Source organism: Sceloporus occidentalis, unplaced genomic scaffold, assembly GCF_023333645.1.
Source record: "Sceloporus occidentalis isolate IW3139 unplaced genomic scaffold, rSceOcc1.0.p SCAF_1, whole genome shotgun sequence".
Classification (NCBI taxonomy): Eukaryota; Metazoa; Chordata; class Lepidosauria; order Squamata; family Phrynosomatidae; genus Sceloporus; species Sceloporus occidentalis.
In genome coordinates, this window is record NW_028316981.1 from 59079132 (window position 1) to 59104507 (window position 25376).

Here is a 25376-nt window from a genome sequence, read left to right on the forward strand (position 1 = left end):
GCATGCAATGAGATTAGTCCCCAGTAAGAAGAATCTTACAAAGGTCTAATACTTTAATTCCCATTGAAATCACAGGGACTTGAGTTCACCTAAATCAGCCCGAACCTGATCCAAAGTACTTTTGAGGACACTGATGTGGACTCATAAAAATTTATAATAGGAAAGCAAACTTTATGCATGAAAGAGCATTGACTATACCATGAAGTCAGTTCGTTTTTATGAACTAGATCTCAAAACCATTGTTACAAGTGGTTGAATAACATTTAAGTTCTCAATCTGATTATTCTCTCTTAGCGTAATTTATGTCAAGAAATTGTTGTGATGATACAACAGAGCAGAAGAAAGAACCCACTATGCTTCCCTGAAATTGAAGGGTGGGATATAAAAAGAAGTACAGTGAGTACCAAATAAAGATGCATGATTACTTGAGAAAAGGCCTTATCAGTGGTAGTGCCGTTGTTGTGAAATTCCCTTCCTAGTGGGGCTGTCTGTTACAGACTCCACAAACATTTTTACCTGGCAGTTATACTCATGAAGCTAGTTCCCAAGGAGAGCCACATCCACTTTTTAAAAAGTACCTAATCTATATCTACATATTTGTATGTAACCATGGGTCTGTCAGAGTCTGAATATAGCCTAGTTCACAGAATTGTACTGCCTAGCTTATGTTGTTCTTTTAGGTGCCACTCCAAGATTTATTTTATTTTATTTTGTTGCTGGTAGTCTTACTGATTTCAGTTTTCACTATACTTCTTTTATTGTTTTAATTTTTACATTGGTTGTAAATTTTTATCACCCAGAGAACATCCCTTATCAGGTGGTATACCAAAACAATAATATAATATAATATAATATAATATAATATAATATAATAATCAGCAACAATTAGACATAGGCTACCTCTGTCAGTGACTTTTCCAGTGATACCTCCAATTAGTAGTACTTGGGATGGAATGGGTTTTTTACAGTTTCCCAGGAGAGGTCAAAATATGGAGTTGCTTGAAACCTCTAACATTTGCAGGAAGAAAAATTGCACCTCAAAAGTTCCCACAACCTTGAAAGAACTTTATTTGTTTTTGGCACAACAAAAACTGTTCACTTCATGAACACAACACAATGGCTTTGGGGTCTAGTTCATAGAGAAGAACTATCATCATGGTACAGGTTGAGTTTCTCTAATCTGAGAGACTGGATACTCATTGGGTGACCTTTGTTACACTGTCTCCGCCTCAGAGGAAGCCAAAGCCAAAGCCCCTCTGAGCAAATCTCACCAAGAAAACATTGTGATAGGTTTGCCTTATTGTGGTTTGCCTTCAAATCATTTCCAGTTTAGGGAGACCCTAAGGTAAATCAGGTTTTTCTAGGGCTGAGAGTGTGTGACCCACCCAAGATCACCCAGTGGGTTTCCATGGCTGAGTGGGAAACTGAATCTTGGCCTCCAGTGTCCTAGTCCAATGCTCAAACCACTACACCAAGCCGGCTCTCAGGTTTGCCTTAGGTTCGCCATAAGCTGGAAACAACTTGGAGGCACACAACACCAACAACATGTGTTTTTTTTTTTTAAATCACAACATGGTCCGTGTAAATTGGATCCAATCTCCCCATGTCAATTTAGCAATCCTTTCTGCACTTCCACAATATTTGGGAGGTCAGCGTAAGTCTAAATATCAAGTTTGTCAAAACTGGTTGATAAATTTGCGTTGTAGAGGAGAAAGCATAGAAGTTCAAAGCGTTTGTTCAGGAAATAGTTGAAACAGTTGATAGATGAGATCCAAGACTTTACTATGGTCTTCATTTGGGTCTGATTAAGTAGCACACCAACTTTTATGACACTGTGACCAAGCATGTGGCTTTTTATGGCATAGTAGACATGCAAGCAGACAGACAAGTACTTGAATTTATAGTATAAATGTCCAGGTGAACTGCAATGATGCCTGTTTCACAAAGAACCAATGTATCTTAGCTTGGCAAGAACTCTTGGTGGGAACTCTTCTATAACAAGCATTTATATTTCCTTTTGAAGTGCTAGAGAGCAATTTGCATTCCTTGGCTTAATAATAAGAAGGTTCTGTTTACACAGACTCTTCATGCATAATGTTATTCCCTTTAAGTGGTTGTCATCAGTGGACTTAGTAATGTTTAAAGCATAGTGTATTGTACGCTGCCCAGTAGTCAGTTAGCTCTATAAAACTACAAATCAACCAAATCAGTATTTCTGTTGTAGGGGTCTGTGTGAGAGAGATTAGGGGGGGGGGAGGGAGAAAGAGAGAGAGAGAGAGAAATTGCATATACAAGAACTACAGTAGTGAAGACATATAATAAAACTATAACAGGGTTTTATTATTAGCCAAGCTCTTTGGGCATCAATCTTCTTTGTATGTTTCTATAACCACACAAAGTATACTAACAGAGCTTTACTAAGGAGTTTATCACACTGAGGCTGATTTCAGCATTAAAGAGAGATTAAAGTGCATTTAAATGAAGCAGAAATGGTGAGTAATTGCGCAAATGATTATCATACGCAATTGCGCAAATAAAGTGATATCAGAAATGCATTGTCGCTGAAATCCCAAAAGTAAGAAGATGCGCATTAATGGTTCTTTGTGACCATTTTAATAGTGGGTTTTATGCAACATCGCGTGAAATCGTTATGCGTAATTATGTAATTTTTCCTGGATAGTCATGGGATAAACTCCTGATATCCTTCATGTGATAAACCTGTAGGTAAAATATATGAACAAATTTGGAAAACAAAACAGTGACCCACAGACTGGAAACACTCAGCATATATTCCAGTCCCCAAGAAAAGAGACACCAGGAACTGCAGCAATCACGAACCTTTACATTAATTTCTCATGCAAGTAAAGTGATGCTTAAAATTTTACAATGAAGACTCTTACCATATATGAAGCAAGAATTGCCAAATGTCCAAACAGGATTCAGGAAAGGAAGAGGCACTAGTGATCACATAGCAAACATACACTGGATAATGGAATGTATTAAGGAATTCTAAAAGAAGATCAGCCTGTCTTTTATGGACTATACCAAAACCTTTGATTGTATAAATCTGTCATGCCCAGCCTGGAGGATGGCTTGGAGGACTCAGAGGATGAGCTAGAGCCCCTGGGACCTGAACCTGTAATGGAGGAGCCAGAGCCCCTGGGGCTTGAACCTGTAACGGAGGAGCCAGAGGCTGGTCCTAGTTCTGCTGGAGCAGAGTCTATGGCCCCTCCAGAGATTCAGCAGTCAAGTTTGCCTGGTGCCGAGGCTGTGGACACGGAGGAGGATCTGGGCAGTGTGCCTACCTTCAATGAGCGTCGAGCAGAAAGAGAGGGCCTTCGAAGATCTCGGAGGCTTTATCAGAAGCGTCTTCGTAATCAGACACAGCTGAAGGCCGGCTCCTTGCCTTCTTAAGCACCTAGAGCATGTGTGGTTCTTTGCCAGTGGATATCTGACTCTTTTAGAGGAAAGACTCTGTCTCTGGCTCCTTTGGCTTCTTGTCTTGACTACCTGGAAACCTTGACCTTGGACTGCTTTATCGACCTGCCTATCTGTTGCCCTGAACCTCGGACCGTCTGACAATTCTCTTGGTAATCCCTTTTGGTAGAACTACTGTGAATCTCCAGGACTGTGTAGCTTACACTGACTTTGCTGTGCTGGGAGGGGGTTTGTTTGTTTGGGAACTAGCTGCCTTATCAGCCCTTTGGCTGCTTTCCCGGACAAAATCATGAGAAACTCTGGATTGCTCTTAAAGAAAAGAGTGTGCCACAGCATTTGATAGTCCTCATGCATAATCTGTAGTCTGGACAAGAGACTACTGTTAGGACAGAATACTGAGAAATGGAATGGTTTCCAATTGAAAAGGAGGTCAAGCAAGGCTGTATTCTGTCAATTTATCCATTTAATTTGCATACTAAGATCATTATATGAAAAGCAGGATTGAACTCAGAGGAGGAAAGTGTGAAAATTGGAGGAAGAAACATCAGCAGTGTAAGTTATGCAGAGGATACCATAATACTAGCAGAAAATACTGTATCAGAGGTATGGAAAAGATATTGAACAAGGCCAATGCAGAAAGCACAAAGGCAAGTTTACAGCTGTACATTAAAAAACAAACAAAAATTAGGACAATTTACATAATTTTAAAGAAAGTGATGAAGAAATCAAAATAGTTCAGGATTTTCCATACTTAGGCTCAATCATCAGTGTGGAGATTACAGTCAAAAGAACACGAAGACTTAGAAGGGCAACTATGAAGGAACTAGACAAGATCCTGAAGTGTAAAGATATATAATTAAATATTAAAGTTAGGATTGTCCATGCCAACATATTTCCAGTTCCAATGCATGGCTGTGAGAGCTGGATAGTTCTGAGAATACTGTGGACCACTAAAAAGATCAGTGGATAGGTCCTAGAGCAGATCAGGTCCAAACTCTCCCTGGAAGCAAAGATGGCTAAACTCAATTTGTCATATTTTGGGCATATCATGAGAAGAAAGGACTCACTAGAAAAGACTATATGCATGGTAAAGTGAAGGACAATAGGAAAAGAGGAAGACTGCACTCCAGATGCATAGACTCAATCAGAGAAGCCATGACCATGAGTCTACAGGAGCTGAACAGAGTGGTTGAAGATAGGATGACTGGGATTTCTATCATTCATAGGATTGCTATGGGTCAAAGTTGACTCAAAGGTAGTTAACAACAACAAAAATAACAACTTATACTCTCATATGTAAAGAGGCAAAATGAAATACAATAGACTCTCAGTCTTCCTTGATACTAAGGGCAAATTCTATTTATCACAGTGAATTTCTGCAAGGATTAACCCTTTTCCCACCCATTAATATGCATAAACTGTCTGTGATGGTGACCTGGTTGTTTTGATGCTTGACTCAATATTTGATATTTGCTGTTTTAACTTGTTTTCTTATGATGTTTCTAACCTGCTGTTTTAACCTCTAGATTGTGAGCCGTAGGCAGGATTTTTAGATATCCTTGACTTTATTTGGTTTTTGTACAGCGCCGTGTACATCTACGGCGCTTTATAAATAAAGCTAATAATAACAATAATAATAATAATAAACATGATAGGAAAACAGGCTAAATAAAATGTACAGTACTTCAAGATCCTGTTTACCTTAGGTCAGTTACAGACATGTGTACATTTACAAACTTAGACAGGATCAGTTGCCTTGTTTTCACTCAGTGGTGTCACTAGGTTTAGAGTCACCCTGTGCGGTAACTCATGGTGTCACCCCCCCATTGACCTCCCTCCATACCACACCATACAGAATCCTTAGTCATGTTTTTTGTTGTTGTGTTACTTATAAATTTTAATTCTTGTATATCACTGAAAGAAAGGCACAGCTGTCCCTTGTTATCTGTGGGGATCTGTTCTGGACCCCACTCCCCACAGATAGGAAAAAATGCAGGATCTTAAATCCCGTTCTTTTCAATGGGCGCACATGACCATTGAAAAAGTTGGGGCTTGCCATTTGTGGAAGTTCAAACTGTGGTGGCAAGCTGATGGTTGGTGCGGACACACTGTAATAGTTGTGAAATAAACAACTAACAAAATTAAAATTATACCTTTAAATTACAATGTCATACACACAGCCTAAATTCAATTACATCTACATAGTTTGGTAAAATGTGTTGTTTTTGAAAAATTAAATTTAAATTTTAAAATCTAAATTTTAGGGCCCATGTATACCTCATTGTCAAACCTCTTAAGAAAGATCAGTTCTTTGCCTTTGAATAATGACAGTCTTCCATTAAATCCTTTAAAAATACCAACTTTTTTTCTTCAGCTTGGTTAATTTTTCTGCAGTTTCTATTGACATGTTTTCATCATGTCCAAACATAGATAGGCAGGCAGGCAGATAGGTTGTTATGCGTAGAGGATAAGATTGTAACCTGTACTCCTGTGATAATATGACCAGTTGTGACTGGTAAAAGATGTGGCTTAATTTTCTGCCACTGATTTTTGCAAATGCTAGATGAACAAAAATTTCTTCACTTCTTTTATCTTTTACTTCAGCCTTAATAAACTGGCAATAAGGAAACAGTACTTTGTCTGGATATATAACCTCTGCCCAACTCACAGGGTGAGCTACAGTTGCCTTGTCCAAACATAGCTCTTGCTGTATATTTTGCTAATGCAAATACTTCCTTTATTCTATCTTACACTTTATCATGGGGACAGTTTCAGTCTACGAGAAAGGAAATCCACACCTATGTTGATAATGAAAGCAGGAAGTTTCTCATATATAAAGAGCTTTGAGCGCTTGACATGTGAAATATTATTGCTATTATTACATGCATTACTTTGTACTTAAATGTATTAAACTGTATCTGCCTCTTTGTGACACCCCCCCCCCCCAAATCTGCCTCAATTGACACTAGATTTTCTTACAAGCTGGGCCTTTCTGAATTTTTCAAATAGAAAAAAAATAGAATGGTAGAAATAAACTTTTACATTCCTGGCTTACATAGTTGCTGCTGCTGTTGTTATTTAATGGCAGGCAAGAGAACCACTCTGCCATGCTAGCTAGATCCATCCCTTGGGTTGTGGCTCATTTTGATCCAGCCCTCAATCTCCCCTCTTTGGGTCTATCTATCAGCATCCACACACCAGAGAAATTATAAATTTCAAAATAAAGCTTTTCTTCAAAGCCTAATTCTTGTGAATGATGGAATTTTTACTTGGGTGACAGGAAAAGAGGAAGTAAAAAGAAAAGAAAAAGGATAGAGAAAGATTGAGAATGAGAAAATTATTATTATTATTATTATTATTATTATTATTATTATTTCTTACCAGCCTCTCCCCATAGATTGAGGCGGGAAACAGCATCAATGAACAGATAAACAACATTAATTAAAATACATATAAATTTAAAATGACAAATAATGTTTACACATATCAAAACAATCCACATTTAAAATCCACAGTTTAAAATGTAATGGATGGATATGTGTATGTGAATGGATGCAGATATGTCCATTTTTATTAAAAAATAACCTCTGTCAATTTCATTAAGAATTACTTACAGGTGGGTAAAGTTTAGGTGGGAGCCAGTGTGGTGTAGTGGTTTGAGCATTGGATGATAACTCTGGAGATCAAGGTTTGATTCTTTGCTCAGCCATGGAGACCCACTGGGTCACCTTGTGTGAATTACACACTCTCGCCCCCAGAAAACTCTTGGCCTTCGGGTCACTATGTTGGAAATGACTTGAAGACACACAACAACAAATGAAGTTATTGTTTTAAAATTAAGTTAAAAATGACTTTGAGATTAAATGCTAATTTCCTGGGGACATACACTGTATTCTCTTCTTTGTGTTTTCTGAAATGTGTATTCTGCGATTTAAAGATCATAACATATTTTATACTCAGAGAGATGCATTCAAAATCAAAGCCATAGAAATGTAGAATTTCATTCTGCTTTACTGTTCCATATCAAATAAGAAGAGACATGCTGACTAGTGGACTTGAAATATGATTTGAAGGAAGCTGCAGTAAGTGGTGGCACTGCAAAGTCAGTAGATGGCACTCTTCACTCCAGATCAGCGTTGTTCGGCACATTTTCATGGTGATGTTGGAAGTACATAGATTCCCCCCCCCCCCCCGCCCCGATAAACTAAGCTTTTAAACACATGTGGTCAATAAAAATCCCATCACATTTTTTTTGCAAGTGTAGAGGTATAAAGGCCTTGGGGTCCTGGACAAATTCCAATCCACTTAATTAATTTCTTCCTGGAATAAAAGTATACCTGGCATTTCAAAGCCTACTGAACCTTAAAAGAATTAGTAAGTAAAACATGCAGCAGTAATTCACAGTATTTGGTTTAAAAGCTTGATAAAGATAATTATAATCATCCCATGTTTTCTATTTGCTCTTTATACCCCCCTCCTACCCCAACAAAAATATCCCCATCTGATTATGGTACATTTGGAAGCTTGAAACCACAAAGACTGTTGATGTCCATAAAGTAGAAGAATTGTCCCCTTCTATATGTTTGCATTTTCTTATAACAGTTTTCTTATAAAAAGAGAAGCTCAAATATAACTTTAGACTCTGTTTTTCTGTTATTCTAGTCAAGTGATAATTTATCATAACAAATCGTCTTGTTCTGAGAAAATTTTGCTGCCTTACTAAAATTCTGGTATTGTGTTTTATCAGAGACAACTTTTAAAAACCTCTAAAAAGTTTAAGCTGACTGATAAAATTATCTTACTATCAGTGGTAGCTGTATGTATGCTTTCCCTACGGTATGGATTCTTCAAGAAGAAATATTAAAAGTGGTTTATTTATATTTCAGCACCAAATTAAGAAGATGGCATCATTCATTCACAGTTCTTATCCTATGACAAGTCTAATCCCCAACACCTCATTACAAGATACATTTTCAGGACTGCATATATCATTTTGTTTAACTTGTACATTTTTACACAGTTGAAAGGTAGGAAATTTAAGACTGTTCACTGATAAGAAAATAAACAAATAAATTTTGAGAAGTTCTCTCAGAGGAGAATATTATAATTATAAGGCTTAGAGGAACCAGGGTGCTATTTGCTAGGAACCTAATTGCCAATAGCCTAAGAGTATTGTCTTATTTCTTATGTGTAGAAAATATGTCTATTGGTGGATATATAGGGTGGGGCCAGACCTTGAAATGCATTAAAATACTTGGTGCTATTTAAATGAGAAAGTTGTTTTCATTCTGTTATTTGTAACGATATTTGATGTTGCTTGCCTTCAAGATGTTTCTTACTTATGGCAACCCTAAGGCAAATGGGTTTTCTGGAGTATGTGGCTCGTGGAAGGTCACTTGGTGGGTTTCCATGAATGAGGAACTGAACCCTGGTCTCTAGAGTAGTAATTCAATGCTCACACTACTACGCCATGCTGGCTATCTTTAAGCTAAAACTTAGTAATGAACATTCAACTGCAGGTCAGGAACAAGCTTTCTTTTTTTCGGTAGACTGCTTTGCTCATTCAGTGAAAAGTAAACCCACATTGCTCTCTAGATAACATTTCTGACCTTTCAAAAAAAAAAGTGTTGCCTTAGCTCCTCCATTAGCATACATTCAGACATTATAGTTCTCATGAATATGTTTGCTCTTGCAATTTATTTCTATGCCTGTACCATGACAATGAAATAGAAATATTTTATGCAGATGAATGTTTCCCTAGTTGTACTGGGCTCAGCAGATCTCTAGATCCAATACTACAGATAATGAGCAGAAACCCAACACCTGTGGAAGGCTAACATTAATGCTAACAATTGCAGGAAAGATCCTGTGCCTAGAGTATAGAAAATAAGGTCATGGTATATTATATTCAATTATGTTTGGAACTAACATTTCTTGCAAATGTAGCACTTATTATAGATTGATATGTCTGAAAGGTATCAGGCAGCAATTTATGATATCTGAAATATGATCGTTAGGAGCTGGAATGTTCCTATTCCTACATGAGCATAATGAAAAATGAACTCTGGATGTGGAGATTACAGCAGAGAGCAAAATGTTTGCTGGTACAAGTATTAATTCCTGTAATAACTATGTTAAAATGTGACACAAGATGGTTATACACCAACATGTACTTTTTATCCAGTGATGGACATAGACTGTAAAATATAGTTTTGCAAATATGTGTGAACACCCAGCAAAAAGAGTAGTAGTAAATAGCATAATGAATACTACAATATTATGTCATAATGCATTAGGCAAAACCAGCACTTGGAGTGGATAGATAGAGTGGAGCTCAAGCTAGCAATGGTCTCCACTGGGAGAAGGGATTTTGTGTGTAGTTGTTTAGTTAGTTAAAGGGATCTTGCCTATTTTATCAGCCATTGATGCCTACAGTGTGGTGGACATTATGCTTCCTCTTGGTTTGGAATCCTGAAAGTCAGAGGGTGAAAAGAATAGAAATTCCTCAACTGGCAGACATGATGGCCAGGTGGGACTATCTTGCTGAGGAGTGCCTAGTGGGAATGCCTTCTCACCCTCTGAATATTCTTCCGATCCCCAGCTTTGTCCCTTATAGAGGTGCAATGGTAGCCTTACACAGAGTACTGGCTGTGTGTCAGCCTGTTTAATTAGACTTTATGCTGCCAAGTATAAGACTTGAATTTGATATCAAACCAGGGTGGGTGAATCTATGCTCTCACCAAATTTTACAGTTCCTTGACTACAAGTTTGCTTCCTTTTACATTCACATTAGTTTGCAAATGAAGCAAAATATATCAGAAGAATATCTGCATGGTGTTTTTGTGCAATAACCCCTAAATTTATACATTTTTGTATGCACTTGTCCTACTGAGCACACTTTCTGCAAGTGATTTTCTTCAGTATAATACTCTTTGTACATACATTTTCTTTTGTGTTGGAATGTGGACTACAAAATTATGCTTTTTTATGTTGGATTGTGAACTGGACTGTAAAATTATGAAAAGTACAGATTTCTGTGTGCTGGTATATTCTGCTTCACTTAATAAGTTCACCAGATCCAAATTTGGTATGCAAAAATCAGACCTGATGGATTTTTCCTACGTTCCTACAGTCATGGTGCAGACCCAGCTCACATTCTTTTTGACCAGTGCCTTTTAGCACTTAGTGGCATTTTGTTTTGCTTCTATCTATACAGACCCAGAATAGAATGAAACTGATGGCAGACAACTATGATGATGACCATCATCACTACCACCACCATCACCACCACCATCACCACAGATCACCTGGGAGGACACAACACTCGAATCACAGACCCTCTCCAGAACAGGTTAGTCATGTCTTTCTTTACCTTACTTCACAGTTACCCTATTGCTGTCCCAGTGTTCATGATAAAATAAATCTGCAGAAGCAAAGAAATAAACAATATAAGTGATATGCTCTTTGAACTGGAACTAATAGCTTTATTTCCATCACTCAAAGAATCAAAATGTTTTCCTTCCTGTTTCCGTTGGCTTTTTGTTTCTCTTGTTATGGTTTCCTTTTCTTTCTTTTCTTGTAATAGTTTTCTCTTTCTCTTTCTTTGCATTTCTGAAGACTCCCAATTCAATGATTTTAAAGAATGTTTCTAAAGAATAGCTTTTTTATTAAAAAAATGGTTGTTAAGGTTTTTGTTTAGATAGCTGTTCTGTTCAAGTATAATTTATTATGATTGTCTTTTATGAACCCAACCTGGCCACAGCAATATAATTGGGTTGAAGCTGCTCACCAGTATTAACATAATATTGCTCTTATAAAAGTAGAATTTTAGATACTTTGTCCAACAGTATCAAATTATCAAAACAACGGAGCAAATGTGGTTGCTTCTGGTTTTATAAAGTAAACTTGAAACATTATAGAATGGCATGGGTATTTTCTGTCAGCACCAAGAAAAACATTATTTGACTTTGCCATACATAAATGGAAGAGACAGTGAGAGTAACTGAGTTTAAGAGGAGTATCCCAATGACTTTTAGATGCACTTTACACCAAAAAGGAGAAGGGGAGACTTGGTATCTCTGTGCCATACTGCTTAGTAAGGGAAGTATCATATTGGCATCAGCTGACAGAAGAGTAAGGTAGAGTTTGGCTTTCATTTCTAGTCATGGTGGAAACTTTTCAAGAAAGGAGAGTTATGTGGACTGAGAGGAGATAAATGTGTGGGTACAGTTGTGAGTGTTTGATTAAGGTAACAGTGACATATAGAAATTACCTTTTCCTTCATCTCAGCCAAAATAAAATATTTACTAATGCTGACTCAAACTGCTTCCCCATCCTCCACAGCCTGTATTGTGTGCCTCCCCTTCCTGAAGGGGAGCAATTTCAAGATTTAAAAATTCTGAAGGGAAGTCAAACATCACTTTCATGATTGACACTTGTTTAAGTCAAGGAGACCCCAAGCTTCCTTTACCAGTGCCACAAATGTTAGTAGCATTCCTAGTTTTTCTTGGAAGTGGAGGAAGAGTTTTGACTAGACATTCATGGATATGAGGTATGGAGGAAATGACAGTAGCCCCAATGATATTAGTATATATAGAGAACAAAACTCGACACTCGAGAGACACTCCTAAAAGGAACATGGAAATCAAATTGTGTCATGTTGCCTATTTTAGACAGCTAAAATAGTTGGATAAGTTGTGTCTGAGAAACATAGGAGAAAGGCTTGGGAAAAGTTGCTTTTTTGGATGATGCCTCCCAGAATCCCCCCAGCCCCAAAGTATGTGCAGTACTTTTTCAGATTACATCTCCAAGAATCCCCCAGGCTCACTATGAAATTCAGGTAGGTATGTTTTTTTAAAAGATTATTTACACAGACATACCAAAAGGAATTAATTATCTAAAGATCCTTTCACATTATACAATTATCCCCAGCTTCACAACTGATAGGTTCTCATTCCCCACAGAATAAACTATTTTTCAGGGTTTTTTTTTTTTTGCTTTCCACAAACCATTGTGAAGGTATCTGGTGAATAGTCTGATAAACTTCTAGCCCATGGCTCACCTCCAGTTGGTTATTGAATATATCTTGCATGTTTTTTTCCTGGCACTGCATTGGTTTCAAGTTACTGAAAATGTAGAGGTCAAATCCAAATGTAAAATGAAAATCCTTGCCTCTGTACTACCTCTGGAACCACAAGCATTTCTCCTCCTTTTAATTTTTACTCAATTCTTGAGAGCTACAATATGGTAAGGGCTAAGAGACTGAATTGTAAACTGTAAAAAAAAAGAAAAGGGGAAATACTTCAGTAAAAGAACACATGCTTTGCTTGAAGAAGGCCCCAGGTTTGGCATTTTTGCTCTTCAGTTAAAAAGAAACAGGTATCATGTGATGGGAAAGACTGAGCTCCTGAGGTTGAAGGCAGCTTCCTATGCTTTTGGCAGAAAGGAACTGTAAAGCTAGAATGCTAAATACTTGCCAGCTCATTGTCACAAGTCTGAACCAGCTGTAATTCTAGGTTTTCAAGAAAACTTCAGAAAGTTTGGTTGTGCCAAATATTACCTAATTTGTGATTCAAAATTGCTGAAGAAATTGCTGTAAAAACACACTAATCCCCAATATTGTATGCCACTTGCCATCTCTTGCTCCACCCTGTCCTATAGCACCTTTTGTTTCTTGGTATCATTTTCCTTTCTTCTGTTGTCTTTCTTCTGCTTATCCTCATTGTTATCAAGTCAGAGTCAGTATGCCATTGTATGTCAGTAGCTGGAGGATGCAGTGAAGTAAAAGGAAAGTAAGACAAAGACCAGTCTCAGATATAAGCACTATAAGAGTAAAAGAGAGCTGAAAACAAGTGCTCATTGATACTCCTAAAAGTGGACCTGCAGTGAGGCAAGTAGAGGTGACTCAGCCTCGGATATATGGGTCCACAGAACTTTCTTACCTAGACGAGTGAAGCTTCCTAACTGATGTACTTCTGTGTTAAAGTGGTTATTACAAGATACACATACAGGTTCAGACATCACGGAGTTTTGTTTGACCTTACATGTTTCCCATAAATTGACTGAGGATTAACACATTGTCAGAATTTTTGTAAATGTCCCTACACACTTTCAAAACATAGTGTCTTTTCAGGTCGCAGCAAGTAAATATATTTCTTGCAAGAAATAAAATCCCTTATGTGGCAAGCAGTTTGTTAAAAATGCTATTGTCTGCAGCATGTAGAAAGCTTTTATAGTCTCAGGGCCAGTAGTTACATGTTTGACATCTCAAAGCATCACTTGTAGGCAGCAGACAATAAGGCAAAAAGAGGATGCCTTATATCAGCTTTTTTTGAAAAAACTATTTCATGAGATGAGCACATTATTATCACTAGATTTACTTAACTTGAGTTGAGATGTTAATTCTTTGCACTCAGGGTTGTGAAAGGTATCTGTGACAAGTCTTGTCAGGCAGGATTTTTCAGGGAAGGGAGGAAGCCAGAAAAATTTAACTCATGAAGATTGTTTTGTGAAAGCATTTATAATTGATATTCTGTCCACCAAGTATTGTGGAACCACTTTGTTCTATTCATGTGTGGCAGCACTCAGTTACAATTTCTAGCCGGTGGGCATGCTCTCTTCATAAGGCCTGATGGGTGGATTCTGGGAGCTGTAATCCCCAAAAACAACCCTTTTCAAGATCTGTTTGATAAGCGTGTTGACATGGTTACTCCACACAACCCATACGAACAGCTCTAAAATTTCATGATTCAGAAAAATAAAATTGCTGTTCATTTGAAAAACCCCAAACAAATCCAGACATGAGGTTTGACCTTACTCAGGGATAGGTGAATCTCTCTGTTTCCAGACTACATGTTCTCATTATACGGTGTCCCTTAAATTAAATTTTGAGAACAACAAATAGACTGTTATGAAATAAACTATGCACAGTTCATTCTATCCTTTTCCTGATAAAACAGTAATGCTTTGAAGACAAAGTAGTTCCCACCCCTCTGTAGAATCATAATCTAAACTATATTTTTTTCAAATGGAAAACAGGAAGGAAACTGGAGGGGAAAAGAAAGGAAGCAGATTTAAGTACTAACCTATGATGTTGCTGTATTGATTGACCTGGATACGTAGAGCCCTCTGCCTTTAAGTACTCATATCATATGCACGGACATTAGGTGTACTGAGTTCAGAGATGCAGTGGAAGGAAACCTGGAAGAGTGTAACAATCTCTCAGACCAGTGTTGCATAGTGGGGAGAGTGTTGACTGGGAGTTATGAGATCCAGACAATAGTTCCCACTGAGCCATGCCAAACAAACACCCCCCCCCCCAAGTGACCTTGCGATATTCATTCTCTCTTCCTCAGGACTAGGCACACTCCTGCTCCCATGGTGAAGAAAGTGTGGCAACACCTGAACAGGGCATGGCTGTGCATCAGTGTCACCCTTTATGTCTTTGCTGTGGTGCATTTCATTCCTTCCTCAGAGCTCCTGTACCTTTAATAGTTATAGAATTCAAGCTGTGTTAGTCTGTATAATCAGTATGTAGAGAGTTCTTGTAGCATCTGTGCAGTTAACTGAAAGAAAGAAGTTGGCAGCCTGAGCTTTTGTAGAGGCTTATCGCATGCATGTTAATGCAGCTTACCTCTATGCAGGTTAAAATTTAATTTGGGTGGCATCCTGATGTTATCAGACAGTTTTTACTGCCGAATTTGCCATCCCAATACAGCCCAGGCCCACCCCCACTTCCAGAGCTGCTCCAGCGGCCATTTTCTTAACTCAGAAAACTCCCAGATCTGAAACGGTAGGAACGGCTCTGGAAGCAGGGATGGACCCAGGCTGTATCCAGGCAGCAAATTTGGTGCTAAAGACCATCTGGTAACATCAGGATGCCACCCAAATTAAATTTTAAACCAGATAGAGGTAAGCTGAATTAATATGCATGCAATAAGCCTCTACAAAAGCTCATACTGCCAACGTCTTTCTTTCGGTTAGTCTTAAAGGTGCTTAAAGGTGCTACAAGGTCTCTCTACATACTTCAATGGTTGTATAAAAGAGGTAATTTAAGCAGGTGTGGCTTATCATGAGCCAGGTACCAAGCAACATGTTCTCAAATTTCATCTTCTGCACAACCATTAAAGGTACAAAAGTCCTCTCCACTTTTTGCTCTGACATCCCTGCACCCTCACCTTCCTCAATTAGAGAAGGAGAATGGGAAATGAAGCCAGAAGTGTAGTGAGGGCCTTTTCAAATCACAAAGTTATAGCAGTATGATTCCGTTTTAACTGCCATGGCAACTTCCTGGGATCTGTAGTTTAAAAAGGTATTAAGAATCCTCATCCAGAGAGCTCTAGTGCCTCACCAAACTACAAATCTCAGTATTCCATAAGATGTTGCTATGGCAGTTAAAGCAGAATCATAGTGCTATAATTGTTTGGTGTGAAAGGGAACATAGCCAGAAGCCAGAGAAGAAGATTCTACATGTGCTGGCTCTCTCAGCCAAGGGCAGTCAGTGGATCTATTGCTGACTGATCCCAGACTGTGGAGTTCTCTCCCATAGAATGCTAGGTTGGTCCCCTCTCTACTTTCTTTCAATCAACAAGCAAATATCTTTTTATTAAGGTAGTGCTGACTGTTGAAGAAGGATATTTTATTGAAGTGCTGTATTTTATTCTCTTTATTATGTTTTAAATGCTTTTAAAATGGCTTTAAATTAGTACTTTTAATAGGATTTTTATTTAATTTTTTTAAACATTTGTATTATAATTTAGTTTCCATTACAGTACTGATGTGCAGGCTGTAAGTTGTGGTAGCTACAGTGCCATCCTAGGTAGATCTCCTCAGGAGTAAGCCCCACTGGGACTCATGATACTTCTCCCCCTCCCCTCATAAACATAGATAGGATTGCAATCTTATTCTGTCTGCAAACTGTGGTTTTCTTTTTCATGCAGCCATTTGCAGTCTTATTCTCTCTGCAAATTGCAATTTTCTTTTTCATGCAACCATTTGTTGTTTGGTCTTACAATCTAATTTTCATGGGTATGGGAAATGTTTCCTTATATACTTGTCTTGTTTGCTCCTTGTGATATAATACAGTTTCTGCTTACATTCATAACTTCTTACCTGTTTTCATAAATTTTCTTCCATGAAAATCAATGTGATTTTAATTACACCAAAGTAACTAACTGTTTCTTCTTTCATTCCAATGCTAACACCTCTATGCATCTTCTAATGTCTGGCTCGCAGGATGATGAGGAGGGTATATGGGCATAACCTGTTCCTATAAACCAAAGTTCCAGTTTTGTTTTGAGGGGTGAGAAACATTTTTATTCTATTTTAAAATTCTGTTTCATATGATTGAACTAAAAATATATTGGTGAACACATCTCTTAAAAGTAAAATAAATCGGTTGGATCCAGACTAGCATTTACCAGAGCTCTACTAATGATGGAGAAAGGGTATGTAGCAGGAAAATTTACTTTTTGGACTACAGTTCCCAAAATCTCCCAGATACTGTGGCCAATGGTCATCAAGGCTGGGGTCTCCTGGGAACTGTAGCCCCATAAGTAACTTTTCCATGCTGGCTGCTTGGGGGCCATGCTGGCTGGAAGATTCTGGAACTAGCACCCCAAAAGTAAATTTTCCAAGTTCTGGACTGGGACGGAGACAATTTTCTCTGATACCTCACTACCTCTAGCTCCCAGTGTCATCTGCCATATTGGAACAGAATAGAAGGTGGGAAGGAGGAACTGGAGAACATTGCCACCCCATTTTTTTTTCCTCCTGTGAGAAGCTGTTACTAGATTCCTATTACTTTTGCTAATGAAAATATCTCTGTGTCATTTGTGGAGGGGCATTTTGGATCCAACCCATTTGTTTTCGGAAATTGGTGGGATGAAGTGAGACAGTGGCAGTAGTTCTGAATAGTTATGTGTGAACATCATCAATAGAAATCAATCCCATCCAAAATGTTTTATTGCCATGTTATTTGAACCAAATGTTAAGAACTTCTTTCTCTAAATATATATCATGTATCTCATGCATCAACCCTTTGTCTTCTGTCAGTTACGCACGGGTAGTGTATATGAATTGCACTAAACTGGTTTTTGATTATCTTGGTGCAGCTTAGCTGTGGCTTTTCTGTTGGCAAATTATGCTTCTGTATAAATAACTGTTGACAAAAGAAGTAGTAACTGTTGAGAGAAAAACAAAACATTTTATGATGTCAAAATAATTGAGATAGCTTGAAGTTTATAAACCAGTGGAACAGTATCTATCATGTAGAGAGACCTTGTGGTACCTTTGAGACTAATTGAAAAAAAGAAGAAGTTGGCAGCATGAGCTTTCATAGACTTCAGCCTACTTTTTCAAATGCATTTAGTGGAGTGGAAACCAGGGGCAGACACATATATGCCATTGGTATGTGAGAATGTCAATTCAAATTCAAAATCCTTTGTGTATGAAAAGGAAGTAACAAGTCCAGTTTTAACTATGGTTGTTAGTGAACAAAGACATTGGGAACTAGCCATTGTATCTGGAAATGAAGAAGCAAGACCAGCTTGGCTTTGGAAACTAGCCTGTAGGTGGGGAAAATAGATGCCCCCCTGAGGATGGGGTCAGATAGTGTTGAAATGTGTGTAGTGAGCCAGGAAGCCATTATCCTTGTTCAATTCATGGCTGAGGGACTGTAGTTTATGGATGAACTCCAATTCTGCTGTTTCTCTTTCCAATCTACCTTTGTACTTCTTTTGTTCAAGGACCTCTGTTCTGAGGGTCAGGCTTGTGCCAGAGGATGGACAAAAAGCAGACATTAGGAATGGGAATACACAAAAACTGGTGGCAGAACATTTCAGTCTCCCTGGGCATTCCATCTCAGACCTCAGAAGAGCAGGCCATGAGCAAAAGAACTACAAAGTTAGTTTGGAAAGAGAAACGGCAGAATTGGAGTTCATCCATAAACTAGTCCCCCAGCCATGGATTGAACAAGGAAAATAATGTTGTATTTCCTGTGTCTAGAGTAGAATATCACAAGGAAGAAGATATTTGGGGATTTAAGTGCCAAAATAACTCAAGAAAAGCAGTTGGTTTGGTGTAATATTCTTCAGATTAGGACATTTTGAACAATCCGGTCATTTAGCTTACTTCAGGACAATCTATTCTCACTTCAGAACAATCTATTCTTAATGTAAAATATGTTATTATTGTAGTTTAGTGACAAAGATCAAGAAAGATGCTTCTGAGATGTCCTGCCCTTTGTGCCAAAATATTTTTGGGGGATATTGGTAATCTGTTCCTATGCCAGAGCATAGCACTATTTTTTTCTTTGTGACAGGGAGCAAACTATCTGGCGCTGAAGTGAATAAAAAAGGCTAATGCCTTTAAGCCTGACCTGTTGGCTTTGGCTGCATCTGCACTGCAGAATTAATGAAGTTTGACATGACTTTAACTGTCATGGCTCAGTGTTATGGAATTCTGGGATTTGTAGTTTTGTGAGATTTAGCTTTGGTGCCACACCAAACTACAGATCCTAGAATGCCATAGGAGGGAGTCATGACAGCAGTCAAACTGCATTAATTCTGTAGTGTGACAGCAGCCTTTGACTTATGGCAACCCCATGAATGAACCTGAGCATAAATTATTTCATATACTTTAGCTTAAAGTTTTTCAGGTTATATCATGTGGGTGACTAGCAATTCTTTCTTTTTAGTGTGTGAGGCACTGGCACCATATATGTGTTCATTGGCACAAATGGTTTTTTCTTTCCTGAAAACTAGCTGTAAATTAGCAACGAAGGGGTAAGAGACCAGCACCAGCCCAGGGACCACCACTCTGAGTAGCACTGCTTCAGCTGCTGTGGATCCAGATTTTTATTTCCTCTTCGGTTGAGAAATAAATTGAAAAATAGCATTGCTTTGTTCATATGACCCTCTGGGAATTTTTTTTCCTTATTTATTTCTATAGCATGCTGTAGATTATTATAAAGTTCTGCTTAGCTAAGGGTTGATGCCATTTCAATTAGAGTTCCTTTTGCTGTTGGCAAGTAATAATGTTTTCAACAGTTGTCTGATTTTACATCTCATATCCTGTGTGTATGTGTGCACACACATATGTGCACACAGTCAAAAGAAGTTTGTTTACTTTTGAGGCACAAAAGTATCTAGGCAAAACAGCCAATGTACTTCCATTCCTTTGTTTGGTAGCCAGTGTAATTTACACCATATTGTTTTATTCCAGAACCTTGATAAATATCTTTTTTTGCTCTGCCAGCAAGAAGCTGGGATGATTCCAAAACCAGAAGCAGCAGCTTTTCTTTCCCCAGATTTTTCTTCTGAAATGTAGATGTAGCTTGACTTTTCCCATCTTCCCTACAATGAATGTGAGGCTTTCATAGCTTTGGCTAGGATATTGGCATTCTGCTCAAACAAATTTCCTCATCCTTAGAAACACAGGCTGTCATGGTTTTACTGTCCAAGAACATATCAGTTCCTTAGAGCATGCTCTCAGTATTTTTATTATGGAACAGGATTCTTGTTATCTCCTGCTTGATTTCAAATTATTTTAAGTAATTACTTAGATCTGCAGCTTAATCTGAAATTATTTGAGGGATTGTTGTTGCTATTTGATGGGAGAGTTAACAGCTACCTTGAATCCTATGCTGGGACAAAGGCAGGATATAAATAAAATGAATACAATAAATAAATTGCTTTCTGTAATGTTTTTGTGTTTGATTTTAAATGTCTTACATGGCAGCTTGAGCTATGGAGAAAGTAAAGAAAATTATTTTCATTAAATCAAAATATTATAAAAGTATATTATGACTAGGTTGATCCAGAAGACAGCCAGCATGCTATAGTGGTTTGAGCATTGGACTATGACTCTGGAGACCAGGGTTTGAATCCCACTCAGCCATGAATGACCTTGGGCAAGTGACACACTCTCAGTCTCAGAGGAAGACAAAGTCCCCTTAACCAATCTTGTCAAGAAAACCCATGATAGGTTTGTCTTAGGTCGAAATCATAAATCATAAATGACTTTAAGGCACACAACAACATATGATCTCTAAACACTTTTACTGAGTGGAAAAAGTGATTTGGGCCTCTGCGAAGACATAGCCACACCCCTCAAATAGATATCAAAAATGTGTATGATCCATATCTAGATGTATATGTGTAACCATGATTCCATCACAGTCTTAGCCTAGCCTACTTCATAGGATTATTCTGATTGTGTGTGTGTGTGTGTGTGTGTGTGTGAGAGAGAGAGAGAGAGAGAGAGAGAGAGAGAGAGAGAGAGAATTCACATCTATGTTTCCTTCCTGGGTTCAGTAAAGCAAGGATACAAATGTGAGGAAATCAAAGAACTGTAGAGTCCTTGGTTCAGAGGGAATCAGGGAGCTTCAGTGGGGAGGATTAGGCATCAGAATACATCATTGTCCTGAGCATTTCTTCCTGAAAATAAGTTTCATTGGACTACACTAATTTATATTAAGAATATTTATTACTAAAATATTAAGATGCTGCATTTTTATCTATATCTGTAACTAAATATTTTAAAACAGTTTTTTTAATGAGGAACAGTGTATCATTTTTCTGATGTTAAATTATTTACTGCAAAGTCATGAATGCACAAACAATAAGTCACAGTCCTTAGATTTAACTGTAAGTTTAAAATTAACTTACCTTTCTTTAGAAAATAAGTATTGCTGCATGGGTTTACCCCATTCTTGTAGTATACTGAATAACAAGAGTTTGAGGTATGATAAAACCCTGTGGGATGTAGGACATAACAGCTATGACATCACCTGTACAGTTCGGTTGGACTGATATTGTTTCCAGAGTTCAAGCTGGGATGACAGAGCCATTGTTGAACAAGAAGCATGTATACAGTCAGTCCTCCGTATCTGTGGATTCTGCATCCATGGATTCAAGCATCAATGACTTGAAAAATTCACATTTTTTTTAATCAAAAGCAAACGTTGATGTTGCCAGTTTGCACAAGGAACACCATTTTACTATGCCACTGTGTATCATGGGACTCTAGCAGCAGATACCAAGCTCCTACTGTACTTTGTTTTTTATAGTCTGTGATGAAAAATATTTTCCAGATTGTTCATTCACTAACTTTATAAGGACTTTATAACACTTCTTTGAAAGCAGTAATGGATCTAGTTTACCAGCTTGGTCTTTTTGGAAAAGCAATCTCTCTTGTAGCCTTAGATTTTGTGGCCATACTCCAGAGGGATGGGCCATGCTCACTTCTAAATTTCAGTAACCTTTTCATAAGCTATCTTCAGAAAACCCTCAAAAGTGCTTCTAAAATTGGACAGAGTTCAAGAAGCAGTTTGTGATTTGACACAATATAGAAGTTGGAGTAGGGGAAGTGTGTGTGGCTCTAGTGACATGGTGTTTTATCCTTCAATACTCTCAACTTAGGAGAAATGTAAAGAGTATTTTGTGGATTCTGTGAAGGAAACTTCTAACAATCTAACTATGAGAAAATGTAGGTGTGTGTCCAGAATGTGTGTGTGTTCCCTCCTGGATCACATCCTGTACCAAGTATTTAAACTGAACAGATGGTTTCAGCTTCTAAAATGTAAACTATCTCAAGGGACTCATGAATATATTGGACATGATCTTCAACAGACTTCTCCAATCCAATGAAAAGAACAAGACTCCAAGAAACCAAATGTGCCTTGTGTATAATTAAATTAAGTTCATATTATCTGAATGACAGGCCTTTTTTATGTTGCTGTGGGGACATATTAACATAAAAAGAATAATGAAAATTAGAAGAGAAAAATATTCTGAGAGAAAAAAAATCTGTTTCTCTACTTTTACATTAAAGAACAGAAAAGTTAATTCTAGCATAAATAATTGTAAGACAAATATTTGTACCCCCAAATGCATTTCTTTCTTCTGTACATTTTGTATTTTGTTTCTGGCCACAAATTATGGTTATAGCAATGCAGTAAATTGTATATTAATAAATACCCTTTTAAGTGTGGTGACACATTTGGTTTGAGTGCTGAAGACTGAACTGTGTCCTTGTCATCTTCCTTCAATCAAAAAAGTAGTATAAAGCAAAAATGATTTAAAACTAAATTAATAATAAGAGAAATATGAGATCACAGTTGATAAAGAAATGGAATTTTCTCATAAAAGTAAGAGTAACAAGGCATTTTAAAGAAATTGTAACTGGGTGTCCATTTTCTCATTCAAATGTTTCATGAGTGGTAGGTTCTCTGCTCCAAACAATACTGACATTTGAATTAAGACAAAAGTAATACAACTTTAGACTACACTTTGGTGGCTCCTGAACATCCCCTTAAAACATTTGCTTTAAGACTCTTTAAGGGTATCTATTCAATTCTATCTTAATTTGTTTTCATTTTTCACCATATGCACTATAGATAGGCAATCTTATGTAATTCTTTGAATGGAGTAGCAAAATACTGGTGTTATTGTTCATTTGAGGAACATGCACGCTCTTATAGCCATAAAACACCCTGTTCATGGTCTTAGTACTTTCCTTCCCCACCTTATAAGAACTGGTCTTTCCTGACTATTTTCAGGTTAAGGGGTAGAATTCAAAAACATAAATGCTAAGCTTAGCAATATATATTCTTCTGCCAATGCTGTTTTATTTCCTTGTTTTGATATGCAACCAGGTTCAATAGCAGCACTGGAATGTCTTGAATCTCAGGATGTGGTGGAATTAACCGCTGCTTTTCTTCTTTCGTTCACCTTGAACTCTGACGTGATTGCATGTTTGAGAAAAATGCTCTGTACAAATCCCTGCTATGACAATCTTTGTGATTACAAAGGGTGTTTCCCATTTACCATATATTGTTTGCTGCTGACACAAATCCTGCTGAAACACTGTCTCAGAGATGACTGGTTTTGCTTTTGAGACAGAGTAAATTTTTGAAATGGTGTGTAGAAGGTTTCTAATGTCAATGTTTGGTTAAGAAGAATACAGTTTTATAGGTTTTCTATCAGTGTGGCCTCTTAAACTGTGGGATATTGATTTGTGTCTGGAATGATAATTTGAAACATAATCCATTTGGGTTTTGTGTTCAGATTTAATAGTACTTCACACCTCTTTAATTTATTCTACATAAAGACAACTAACTTCCTGACTCTAGATAGGAAATGAAAGAAGGATGTGTTCTTTCTAAATTGTCGGGGAGAATTTTAGGCTCAAATCAGACATACAGGGCAAAAAGGAGTCCCTAAAACTGGGATCAATTTGAGGGATCCACTACTTTAATTTTTCAAAGGATTCATGAAGTGGATGTTTACTTTTGATGGTAAGATCATTTCTAAAAAGGAATCACAAAAAGTGACAGATGTTCTCTTGGGCATAATTTTGTCTCATAATGCCCCTAGTGAGTGGTGGCTCTCCTTTTTAAATACTAGAATAGCATAGAAAGAAGCCAGGGATCACTAAATATTGTTCTAATTAAAGTTAAGAACTGAAAGATCAGCCATGACTTTGTTGCCAGTAATAAGCTTATTCTCAAGAACCATTAAAAAAATCTATCCTCTCCAAGTTTCTTGAATTCATCCACAGATTTCCCATCTGCATATAGTTTTCAGTGTTTTTAATGTAGTGAATATGGTGCTGCTGTAATTAGACACAACTTCTTTACTCAAGTAAAGACAAGCAAGTTTCTCAAGTATCTAGTAATATTCAAACTGGCTTCCACTGACAGGAGACTGTAGAAACCCCAAATAGCTTTGCATCCATTTAAAGCAGTGATTGCCAGACTTTGGTCCTCCAGGTGTTTTGGACTTCAGCTCCCAGAAGTCCCAGCCATCTTGGCCAGTTGTCAGGAATTCTTGGAGCTGAGGTCCAGAAGACCTGGAGGACCAAAGTTTGACAATCACTGACTTACAGGATAAGTTTCAATGCAAAGGAACACACACAAAATAATAATGAGAGTGACATTGTTGGAAGCAGATAAAGCATTTGAGGTATAGATGGAGTATAGATATAGTTTGAGGTATAGATGAAGTGTGGAGAACATGGTAATCTAGCTAAGAATAAAGGAATTTCTAAAAATGTACAAGGAAAGGAAATAACTACGATAGACCAAAATCTAATCTCTCTAATGTGAACATGATTTTGTGTATGTGTGTGTGAACAGAGTTTGAAGAAGATTTAGCAGCACAGTTCTGAGTTTGTTATTTACATATCCTTAACTTTTATTTTTAAATAATCAAACAATGTATTTTTGAAGGTGTCTGTAAAGAATTCATGAAACCACCTAGTTTTTATAGAGAATTATAGTCCGATACAAATGGGCAAAAAGCGCCGTTCTGGGGCCTAAATTAGGTCTCAGAAGAGTGGAGCAACCACACACTCCGAGCCCTACCACACCATAATGGTGTGCCCCCATCTACATGGGGGCTGCCATGGTGATGTTCACGTGATGCGGTGTAGCGCATATGCACAGCATTTGATTGCTGTGGCCTCCGCATGGGACAGAAAAGGGCAGCGTCTTGGTGCTCCTTTCTGCTCGTCTGTATTGAGCCTATGATACATTGATGTGCGGGATATTGGCATAAATAAATAAATATCTTTTTGCTCCTTTTTGCACTCTCCAGAGGCTGGATCCGGGCCACGGCATGAGGTTGCCACGGCCCCAATCCAGCCAGAAAAGGGGCGGCAACCTGCTGCCTCTTAGGGGCAATCTGTACAACCCCATAGTTAGCCAAGAAGGGACATTAAAAGTGGATGATTAAAAGCGGATGATCTGAAAGATAATCTTAGCAGTGGGATATTGAAAAGGAACTGGGGAACTAAGATATACTAATGGAAAACCAGTCAAATGAAGATTACAATAATCAGGATAAGCTATGACTAAAGCATGAACTAAGGGGCTCAACAGACGGGCGCTTTGCACCGGCCTGGGCCTGAACTAGGGGTGTGCAGGGGCTGAGCATTTA

General features: G+C 37.8%; 1 protein-coding gene across 18 annotated transcripts in view; it reads left to right on the forward strand.

The window, feature by feature from the left end:
• Nucleotides 1-25376, forward strand: part of ERC2 (ELKS/RAB6-interacting/CAST family member 2) — a 741540-nt gene that overhangs the window by 536051 nt on the left and 180113 nt on the right. For all 18 annotated transcript variants that reach the window (XM_089522554.1, XM_089522416.1, XM_089522425.1 and 15 more), the window contains 2 exons: nucleotides 10655-10789; nucleotides 16672-16738. In XM_089522554.1, coding sequence (XP_089378680.1) covers nucleotides 10655-10789; nucleotides 16672-16698 — 162 coding nt within the window. In that variant the 3' untranslated portion in view covers nucleotides 16699-16738. The remainder of the gene's footprint in view (nucleotides 1-10654; nucleotides 10790-16671; nucleotides 16739-25376) is intronic.